At 45.2% G+C, this 11,369-nt stretch overlaps 1 protein-coding gene across 1 annotated transcript; it reads right to left on the bottom strand.

The window, feature by feature from the left end:
- Nucleotides 1-6: 6 nt before the first annotated feature.
- LOC128266034 (dynein axonemal heavy chain 5-like) lies at nt 7-11,152 on the bottom strand (the record flags this gene model as incomplete). Its single annotated transcript, XM_053002308.1, has 3 exons — nt 10,351-11,152; nt 8,428-9,887; nt 7-220 (listed from the first exon to the last, which is right to left on the bottom strand). Coding segments are annotated over exons 2-3 (1,092 nt in total), but the record flags the coding sequence as incomplete, so codon positions are not given.
- Nucleotides 11,153-11,369: the final 217 nt, after the last annotated feature.

Raw genomic sequence — 11,369 nt, 5'->3', positions numbered from 1 at the left:
TTGTACTTCAGCCAATTCGTTTTCTTTTTGCATAAGTAATTCTTCAGCTTCTTGGAGGTCACCTGAAGCTTTCTGATATTTAGCCTCCTGGACAGCTAGATTTGCTTTTAGTGGTAATACCTCCTTATTTACTTCAAAGTACTTTGCCATAGCCATTGTCCAAGATAACAGTCCAGCTACGTTACCACAAGCCACCTTAGCTGCTTCAAATGTGTACTGTCTGAAATCGAAAAAGAAACGGGAATAATTAATCGTTATGTAAGTGAAAGATTTGTATTCATTTTTTAAGTCAAAACACTTCCTTGTTACGTGACAATATTTATATGCTTGCAGTTTATAGTTTATATGTTCACAGTTTACAGTTAATATTTTTATTATAGTTTGCATATATCGTTGTATCGAGTACCCACTGTACCAATGCCAACTTGGTGATACTTTTAACTGAAGTGGCTAACAGAAATACGACCACCCAAAACGCGCATCAGAGCCAGACATGCGGAAAGTGCAAGTGTCATCATATTACCATAGCCTAATCGCTTGGCACCCAAAGTATGCATATACAACTCTTCTTGCGCTCTCGCTTATATATGAGCATAGATTTCTTATATATAGGGCCTCTGCTGGCCGCTGCAGGCAATGCATCCGCAATGCACTGATTTGTAAAACGTTATTATTAATTTTGAACTTCAATAAAACGGTTCTAAAAATATATCGAAAAATTTTTTTTATTTTAATAACCTGTGAAAAATATATGCTGTGAAATTAGGAAACACATTACATAATTCTACATGGCGACCGTGGTAGGACACGAACCTGCAATCTTCGGATTTAAAAGTTTCAGGAGTGAAAGTGAAAATTTGTTTTAACAATGAAAGTGAAAATTGTTTTTAACAATGAAAAGATATATATATATAAAACACTTTAAAAGAAAATGAGTCTCACCTGTGTGACAACATTTTACATCGAATGAAATGAAATAAAGTGAATTCGTGAACTAAAAACAATTTTAAAACATAGTACCCAAAGAGTGTACACAAATCAGCAATGTAAAAACTAAGTGAAAAAGAAGGAACTAAGGCAAAGAGCCCCTAATGACAACATAAGTTGGAATAAGGGATGTCAGTTCAATTCGGAGCTGGATCATCTGAAACAACTTACAAAAAATTAACATGAAAAAAAAACGACTTAACCATCTCCAACATATATACCAGAAATCGTAGTGGAGAAACCCAAAGTAACACCACAAAAAAAATGAAATTCCGCAATTAAAAAATAAATGCCCGAAGGATTGCCCGGGCCGCTATGGTCCCCATATTGTGAATGTACGTGCATATGCAAAATATAAAATTTAAAAAAAAAATCAACAAAACTTTTTTTGACCGGCGATGCCTGAGCAAAGGGCCTGGACATAAAAAAAATTACAATAATAAAAACATCAACAATTTCAGCCTGTGCGAAACCGGTCCCTCCACCGGTCCCTCCATCATATATATGAATTTTAATTGTAACCATTGTAATTTTGAGCTGTATACGAGAACGGCCCGAAAAGATAAATTGCTTTGAAAGGCATGTGAGCACAGTTACAGAGAGAAATAGTCGCAGTTTTGTGAAGCTCCTCTTTAAACACCGAAAAACACCTTAAACTCGGCTTAAAAAAACTAAAAATTGCTTACTGCAGCAGCATAAACATGAGTAATACACATAAAATTTCTTTTTGCCCGGAATAAATCGGTTTAAGCTATAAAAATCGCTTCTTAAAAAATTCAAAATTTTAAGTCCAACAACCATAAGTGCATAGCATAAGACAAGAGCACAGAGACAAAACACTCAACCCATCAACTCTCGTCACCAAATATGTCTTTAACAGCAAAGCGACTCACTCCGATCTGAAGAGAGCCCGTGACTCCGATGTTCAATTGCTTCACACGATCGAACTCAGAAACTTTGTGAGGACGCTCAAGGCACCTCACATTTTCCCCACATGAAAACCCAGTATCTCAGCCATTGAAGGCAGTATTATGTTAAGTTCTCATTACATGTTAAGTTTACAAATATAAATTTAAGCTTAAAACCTAAGTTATCCTAGTTTTAAATAAGCGCGCGAGGTTGCCAGTGTTGATCAGCAAGATCGGTCAGCTGGACAGTCGGGTCGAAAGTCGATCGTATCGATAAGTTATCACATTCGCCCGTGAGCATGCGAGCGTGCTGTTAAGCGCCAAGCGTGCTGTTAATATTATAGCAATCACCCGTGAACATGCGAACGTGCTGTTAAGCGCCAAGCGTGCTGTTAAAATTATCGCAATCACCCGTGAACATGCGATCGTGCTGTTAAGCGCCAAGCGTGCTGTTAAAATTATCGCAATCACCCGTGAACATGCGAGCGTTCTGTTAAACAAAGCGTGCTGTTAAAGGCAAGCTTAGCGCGGATGGCGTGCTGTTAAGCGCGAGCGTGCTGTTAAAGGCAAGCTTAGTGCTGATAACGCGAGCGTGCTGTAAAGCGCAAAAACCAGGGTGTCGACGTGGCACAGCGATCCGCTGAGATCGGTCTCTTTCTTTTACGGCAGCCGAACAGGACGGACCACCAGGAAAACTCAGCGAAGGAACCAGCGGGCGGCGTCATCAGATCAAGCTCAAGAGTAAGATAAGCAACAGAGATCAGAGGCAGGCAGTACTGAGTGCGAAGGTTAGGGAGAATAAAAGAATAAATAAAAGGAAGACAAACTTGTGAAATTAAAAACCCCAAGTGTTGGTAATAAAATTTAGTGAACTTCGCGAAGTGTTTTCGGATTGGCCAGGTTGCCGTATTGCGTTTCCGAGGGCTGTTTTCTCTACGCAACGCGGACACCAAGGCTACCCACGTGCTACTCCAGGTCGGGCAAGTTCTCGTGTTGCGTCTCCGAGGTCTGTTTTCTATACGCAATACGAACCCTTACCATACCGGAGAAAAGCGCGGGAAACTACCGCCGGCCTTTTCTACTCACGTCCAGGTTAGGGACATCTAATAAAATTTAGTGAACTTCGGGGAGTGCTTTTTCGGGTTGGCCAGGTTGCCGCATTGCGTTTCCCACGTGCTACTCCTGGTCGGGCAAGTTCACGTGTTGCGTCTCCGAGGTCTGTTTTCTCTACGCAATACGAACGCTTACCAGACCGGGGAAAAGCGCGGGAAACTACCGCCGGTCTTTTCTACCCACGTCCAGGCTAGTGACAGACTAATAAAATTTAGTGAACTTCGGGGAGTGCTTTTTCGGGTTGGTCAGGTTGCCGCATTGCGTTTCCGAGGTCTGTTTTCTCTACGCAACGCGGACACCAATGCCACCCACGTGCTACTCCAGGTCGAGCAAGTTCTCGTGTTGCGTCTCCGAGGTCTATTTTCTGTACGCAATACGAACGCTTACCAGACCGGAGAAAAGCGGGGGAAAACTACCGCCGGACTTTTCCTACTCACGTCCAGGATAGGGACAGGCTAGTAACATTTAATAAATTCCACAGAGGGGCGCTTCGGGCCAGTGAGACTTATAAGTTGCGTTTCCGAGGTCTGTTTTCTCTACACAACGCGGAAGTCAAAGCTGCCCGCGTGCACATCCACGTCGGACAAGCTCCCGTATTTTTGAGGTTTACTCTGCGCAATCCGAACGCTTGCCGGACGTGCAAGTCTCCACCGATTTCCCCGCGCTCTCCCCTTTGCTCCGCGCAGGGCACATTCGAAATCCCCGCAAGTTAAACCTACGCCGGTCCCGTTTTCGTGTGGCGTTTCCGAGGTCTGTTTTTCTCTATGCAACACGGACGAGGCCGGCCTCGTGATCCCGATTACAAAATCCCGGCGGCAACTCCCAGTCCCGTTTTCGTCTCCTGTGTTTCTACAAATTTAACTGTAAAGGACACTGGTCGGACTGAAGCCTATCCCAGCCTATGAAAAAGTCCTTGCAGTTAGGCGCCCGAACAGGGACGACTCAGGGACGTCCTAGGAATCCTGTAGGAGTTGGGTTTTTTTTTGGTATCAACCGCATGGCTTAAAGACCCATGTCCAGCCGTGAGATTTTGTTTTGATTAGGAGCACCCAAGATTTAAAAGCCTAGACAAAGAGTAAATAGGGAAATCGGTACTGCCACTAACGACAACGCCAATCTACTCCGCATCTGCGCCGCCCATTACGAGCATCCTAGCGACCAACTGCGCAGCCCCCCCGAGCGCTTACCCAGCCCGCTCACACCAGGAGCACCCCGGAAGCCAGCACTCCGGAAGGAGTTCTGTTTGAACACCCACGGCCAGGTGAACGAACTGCGACCCCGGCTCGCATCATCGGAGGGTCCAACCACAGCGCTCCGGGAACGCTTCGCCGCATTGGAGGCTCCTACACCAAATGTAGTGACCAACCGGTCCACCTCACCGATGCCCGCGCAGGGGGCACGCTTCTCATCGTGCCGTCCCCAGAACAACGTCACCCGAGGCTCCAATCCCGCGGCCCGATCGCCCTGGGAAACTTTCAAGCGGGAGTTCTTGGAGTTTTTCCTCCCTCCACGGTATAATCAGCGCCTGGAGGATGCAATCAGGGCCCGCCACCAGCAAGGCGGCGAGCCTTTCACATTCTTTGTGTTAGAACTAGGCCTGATGATGCAACGGGCGAACTACTCGGGTCCCATACCCGCCCCAAGGCATCACATCGCGTCGACCGCGGGCCAGAACCCAACCCCAGTTCCATCGGACCACTCGCCACCACCGATCCTCCCGGCACTACCACGGAAATAACAACGGCCGATGTCACCATCAGTACAACCTCCAGCCGCTACCGGATGCCGCCGTGGCCAAGAAAAGGAACCCTTTTCGGAAGTATCTCGCGAGTCAGGAACGCTTAGCCAGCACAAGATAAGCCACTGAAACAGCGGTGTTATCCCAAGAACCCGGGCATGCAGCGTATCATCAACGAACAGGTGGACGTACTGCTGCAGGACGGACGAATCGAACCCTCTCGAAGCCCGCACAGCGCACCGCTGGTGCTGGTCCGAAAGAAGACAGGGGACATGCGAATGTGCGTTGACTATCGTCAACTCAACGCATACTCCATACCCGACGCGTACCCGCTTCCACGCATCAACCATATCCTGGAACATCTACGGAACGACCGGTACATCTCCACGTTGGACCTCAAAAACGGGTACTGACAGATTCCCATGGCGAAAGCCAGTCGAGAATGCACCGCATTCACTGTCCCCGGACGTGGACTCTTTGGACTTCATTCCGAGCCCCAGCGACTTTCCAACGTGCCCTGGACAGCGTTATCGGCCCCGATATGGAGCCCCACGCCTTCGCTTATTTAGACGACACCATCGTCATCGGGGCAACGTGGGAGAACCATGCGCTCAATCTGAGGGAAGTCTTCCGGCGCCTCCGAGAAGAAAATCTGCGCTTAAGGGGTAAGTGCAATTTCTTCCAAAAAAGATTAGTGTATTTGGGTCACCTGATCAGCGAGGAAGGCATCAGGACAGACCCAAACAAAACAGCGGCAATTCAGGGACTACATCCCCCGACTAACGTCAAGGAACTTCGCCGCCATCTCGGAATCGCATCTTGGTACAGACGTTATGTCCAAGACTTTGCCTCCCTAGTACAACCAATGTCGCGTCTTCTGAGGAAGGGAGAAAAGTGGAGCTGGGAAGAACCCCAACAGCAGGCGTTCGATTTACTTAAGGCGCGACTGACGTCCGCCCCGGTATTGACCTGCCCAAATTTTTTTATAAGTTCCAACTTCAGACGGACGACAGCGACCAAGGACTCGGCGCGGTCCTCACCCAGAACATTGGGGGCGACGAACGAGTAATCGCCTACGTGAGCCGTCGACTCGAGCAGACAGAGGAGAACTACTCGGCCACGGAAAAAGAGTGCCTCGCCATTGTGTGGGCCACCCGAAAGCTACGTTGCTACATGGAAAGGGTTATAAGTTTGACGTGATCACAGATCACCTGGCCCTCAAATGGTTGACTTCCATTAACGGTACGGGACGGGACGGATAGCTCGGTGGGCATTGGAACTTCAACAGTACCAGTTCGACGTAATTTACCGGAAGGGTAAATACAACGTGGTCGCCGACGCCCCCTCCCGGCAACCACTCGGAAGACTCCAGTTACTCGCGGAACTTAAGTGACACTGCAAATGGGTATGAAAGATGCAAGAGCAGGTCCAAAGACGTCCCGAGAAATTTCCGGACTACTCCCTGGATAATGGACAGCTCTATAGACACATAGGGCATCCCACAGGCGTCAGGGTAGGCAACTCCAGAAAGCTGTGCGTACCCCGAGAACAGCGTCAACGAGTACTTGGAGAATGCCACGACCAACCCTCCGCCGAGCACCTGGGCATCCGGAAGACACTCAGGAGGATCGCCCAACGTTACTTCTAGCCTGGACTTCATCGGGACGTGGTACGGTATGTCACTATCTGTCTGACCTGCCAACAGTACAAGGTTAGTCAGCGTAAACCAGCCAGCAAGATGCTCACTCGCCAACCTACGGAGCCGTTCGCGCTCCTGGTATTCATCGATATATTCTCCAAGTGGGTAGAGCTCATCTCATTGAAGAAGGCCACTGCCGCCCAACTGGAGTTCGGATTCCGAGAAAGGATGCTCTCTCGCTTTGGAGCCCCCAGAAGGTTGATTTGCGACAACGGCACGCAATTCACCAGCCGAAGCTTCCGGGCGTTCTGCCGGAACAACGGTAATCAACTGGAATACACCGCTCCGTACTCCCCCCAGCAAAATCCGACGGAGCGCGCCAACCGTACTATCAAGACAATGATAGCACAATATGTGAATCAGGATCATCGGATATGGGACCAACTACTGCCCGAGATCTCCCTCGCCATAAGCACCAGCATCTCAGATAGCACGGGGCTTATCTAGTACAAGGGCGGGAGCCTAGGTTGCCATGTGCCCTCTTCGATGCGGTCGCACCCGAGTTAAATGCGTCGCCATTGGACCCAACGAAACGAGCCAAAAGGAAGCGTTCCGCACGGCCCTGGAAACCAATCAGATAGCTTCTCAGGAACAAAGTCGACACTACAACCTGAGGCGACGCGAGTGGCGACCCCAAATAGGTTCACAGGTGCTTGTCCGTCTTCACCATCTTTCCAAGGCCAGCGATTGTTTTAACGGAAAACTTGCATCAAATGTCATGCGGCTACAGCAGGTAGACGGCCGGAAGAGGCGTACAGCTGGCATAGGCGATCTGAAAAAATATCATCCGCGCGAAGAACAACACGACGACTCTACAGAATACCCCAGGAGGAGCGATTCGCGACGAAGCTAGTAACAAGTTACCTTTAAGCGGGAAAAGATAGTTTGATCTTCGCACTCAGGCTAGGAAAGTTAGGTAACGTAGTACTAGGCTTTTCTTTACCCAAGTGCTACTCCAGGTCGGGCAAGTTCTCGTGTTGCGTCTCCGAGGTCTGTTTTCTCTACGCAATACAAACGCTTACCATACCGGAGAAAGGCGCGGGAAACTACCGACGGTCTTTTCTACTCACGTCCAGGTTAGGGACAGTTAATAAAATTTAGTGAACTTCGGGGAGTGCTTTTTGGGGTTGGCCAGGTTGCCGCGTTGCGTTTCCAAGGTCTGTTTTCTCTACGCAACGCGGACACCAAAGCCACCCACGTGCTACTCCTGGTCGGGCAAGTTCACGTGTTGCGTCTCCGAGGTCTGTTTTCTCTACGCAATACGAACGCTTACCAGACCGGGGAAAAGCGCGGGAAACTACCGCCGGTCTTTTCTACCCACGTCCAGGCTCGTGACAGACTAATAAAATTTAGTGAACTTCGGGGAGTGCTTTTTCGGGTTGGTCAGGTTGCCGCATAGCGTTTCCGAGGTCTGTTTTATCTACGCAACGCGGACACCAATGCCACCCACGTGCTACTCCAGGTCGGGCAAGTTCTCGTGTTGCGTCTCCGAGGTCTATTTTCTGTACGCAATACGAACGCTTACCAGACCGGAGAAAAGCGCGGGAAAACTACCGCCGGACTTTTCCTACTCACGTCCAGGCTAGGGACAGGCTAGTAACATTTAGTAAATTTTACAGAGGGGCTCTTTGGGCAAGTGAGACTTCTGAGTTGCGTCTCCGAGGTCTGTTTTCTCTATGCAACGCGGAAGACAAAGCTGCCCGCGTGCAAATCCACGTCGGACAAGCTCCCGTATTTTCGTTTTTCCGAGGTTTTCTCTGCGCAATCCGAACGCTTGCCGGACGGGGAAATCTCCGCCGATTTCCCCGCGCACTCCCCTTCGATTCGCGCAGGGCCCAGTTTCCGAGGTCTGTTTTTCTCTACGCAACAAATTTACCTGTAGAGGACTCTGGCCAGACTGAAGCCTATCCCAGCCTATGAAAAAGTCCTTTCAACTTTAAAACAAAAATTAGTTAAAAAAAAGTGGTTTGTTTAAAACTTACGGATATTGAAAATACGGCACCATCATATCGACCATTTCAGCGTTAATCAAATCTGTAGGATACTCTACGATTTTTCTTAGGAAGCTTGTATCAGACATGACCTTTAATGATTCTTCCCAAGAACTTTGTATAAAAGATTTATCTGTGTCAGGCCGAATAGGTTTTATTTTTCTTCTAAATAATATACAAACGCAATCCATTATTAGGGTTATTAGGTAGGGAGGTTTCCCCAGTTTTCTGACTGTAGCAATATCAGCTGCTTTTATAGTTTTTAAAGCTGCTTCTGCTTCCTCCAGTGCAGGAAGAGCTTTTTCTAATTTTGCTTCCGCAACATGTTTTACTGCTGATATATTTTTTACAAGAACTTCGGCTTGACTTTTTTTTTGTGCTACCTCCAATTTAACTATTTCAGCTGCAGCTTTTGATTGCTCTACAGTGGCTAAAACTTCTTCCGCTTCCCCACTAGCAAAAGCAATTACTTTATTCATTTCAATTAAATCTGTTTTTAGTATTGCGACAGATGCTCCTGCTTCATCAAGTTTGTCCAACCCAGAGCTCATTCGCTCCGACATTATTACGATGTGATCTTGTTTGTCTTTGTATAACAGCTTATAACTTTCTAGGAATGATATCAGTGACTTTGGAGTGACAAAAGTAACTCTTCGAAACCGATCGTAATAGCTTATACAAGTGTCTTGAACCGTCTCATGAATCCAACTCATTATATCAATAACCTGATCTTTAATTTTGTCACTACAAACAATCTGAAAATCAGACAAATAGTGTCTTGAGACTGCGACTCGAGCATCTTCCGGCCATTTTTGGAACCAGTCTATTACACATCCAGATATAAGTCCAGGAAACTTTAGTGAACGCATACGAAACTTTTCTCCAACTGGAGAAAAACAAAGGACTATGTGAAGATTAAAACGGGCGCGCGATATGAAAAAATCGTAGAGATTGTCTTGAGTAGCTGGTCGACGAGGCTGAAGTTTTTCATTATTGGAATTAACTCTCCATACATTTCATCCAGTTCATCTTTAGCAAAAAGATTAGCAATTTCGCCAGAGCTTAGAATGTTATTGATAAATTCTAAGAAGGACTCTTCTTTAATTTCATTGTCGGTAAATATAAAAGTCATTCCATTTCCATCAAGACCAGCAGTTCGGTACAAAAACTTTAAGTCTTCAATTAAATTTCCAGTATTATAAGAGCGTGTTAATGTAATTTGAAAAAATTTGTAGCCAGCTATAAAAGAAGCTAGTCTTGTTAAGCTCTGTTTTCCGGATCCACCTACTCCAACAAGTAATGCGTTTCCTCTTGGATTACTAACAATGCGGGAAACTATCATCAGATGCTTTAAAGCGTCCATAAAAAAAACCATGTCCATATTATATCCTCTTATATACTCATTAAACTGTGACATAAATACCATTACTTTTGTTCTCACAAAATCAAAACTATTAAAATAAACATGTATAGATAAAACAAAAAAATATATCTATAATCGAGTTTCTCGACTATGAAGTGCCCGTACTCATTGGCCAATTGTTCCGTATTCGCATGGGTACTTGTTAAGGGAGTCTTCTACTCTCGAGGAGAGAAACTGAAGGGATATTTAGATTTAACAAAATGATTCGAATTCAGCAAAATATATAGGTACGGCATAGACCCCTTTAAGTGTAAGGTGTATATAAATATTGATAAACTCAACTAATAAATGTAATTTTTACATGAAATCTTGACGTTTAAGCAAACAAACGGCAAACAGACTAACGGATGGGTAAAACTCAGTCATAGCTAACTTACGGTTAATTGTAATCCAAAACAATTATACTACTATTTTAACGCTTCTTTCTGCATAAATTCATTTTTGTCCTGTGAAGAACGGGTATAACAAGTTACTATTTTTGTTTTACTGACCTTGGTATTTCTTCATATACTTTAGGGGGCTCAAAAGACATTTCCTCGTCCTCTTCTTCCTGACCTTCTGGAGCGTCACGTAAAAAGTCAACCCAATATGTGGGCTCTTCTGGGTAGTATTCAATGATTTCTTTTATAATTAATTCGGCGTCAGATTTCATCCTAGCTATAAACCAAATTTTATCCTTTTCAGCTGTGAAACGGTCTGAAATAACTCTGGTACACTCATGGCACCATAGTTTTAGGACTTGCTCCACTGTTTTGCATTCCTCATATTTAACTTTAAGAATTCCTTCCCATATTCGAGAAAGATCTCTCAAATTAAAAATGTAATGAAAGTTAGCTGGTGTTGGTAACATTTTTATCTTTACATTTTGCCAAAAAATTCTAGTCAATGGAACTAAAAGAGGAATAACTTCTACAACCTCGTCATTAAACCTTTCAGTACAAAAGTACCCTGCGCCAATACTTTTAAAAATTTGGTCTAATGAATTATTACTTGGTAAGGTACAGTTAAAAATACATAAATGACGCTTTAAACGGTTTGGGATATCATTTCTTCCTCCTCCTGGATGTATCATAGCTGAGAGCAATTGTATGTCCATAATGGTTGAAAAATCGCCTGGCCGCTCCAATGAGTAAAACCCACGCTGTTCTATCATCTGTCGCACAATTTCGTTTGTGATTTGATCTCCCCATTCGTTAATGACAGGCATGTTTATATCATCAATAAATATGGTCATCGCCCTTTGATTTGGTGGTCCATATGTTGTTCCTTGTCTTTTTTCGACATAAGACTCAATAATTCGCTGTGAGTTAATTTGTTTGAAATGTTATAATGGTTAGTTTAATTTTAATATTATGCAAAAGTGTACAAGTTTTTTTTTTGACAGATATGAGTGGTCTTGTCTAGTTCTTAATCTATGTAAGGCTTCGTATTATGTTAGTTATTAGTAGGAACGTCTAACGTTAGCCAAGTTAATAAACCCTTGCAGATATTGCAAAAGTTAAATATTCTT

The sequence above is a fragment of the Drosophila gunungcola genome, unplaced genomic scaffold, assembly GCF_025200985.1.
Source record: "Drosophila gunungcola strain Sukarami unplaced genomic scaffold, Dgunungcola_SK_2 000235F, whole genome shotgun sequence".
NCBI classification, from domain to species: domain Eukaryota; kingdom Metazoa; phylum Arthropoda; class Insecta; order Diptera; family Drosophilidae; genus Drosophila; species Drosophila gunungcola.
This window is presented reverse-complemented; position numbering and strand designations above follow the sequence as displayed.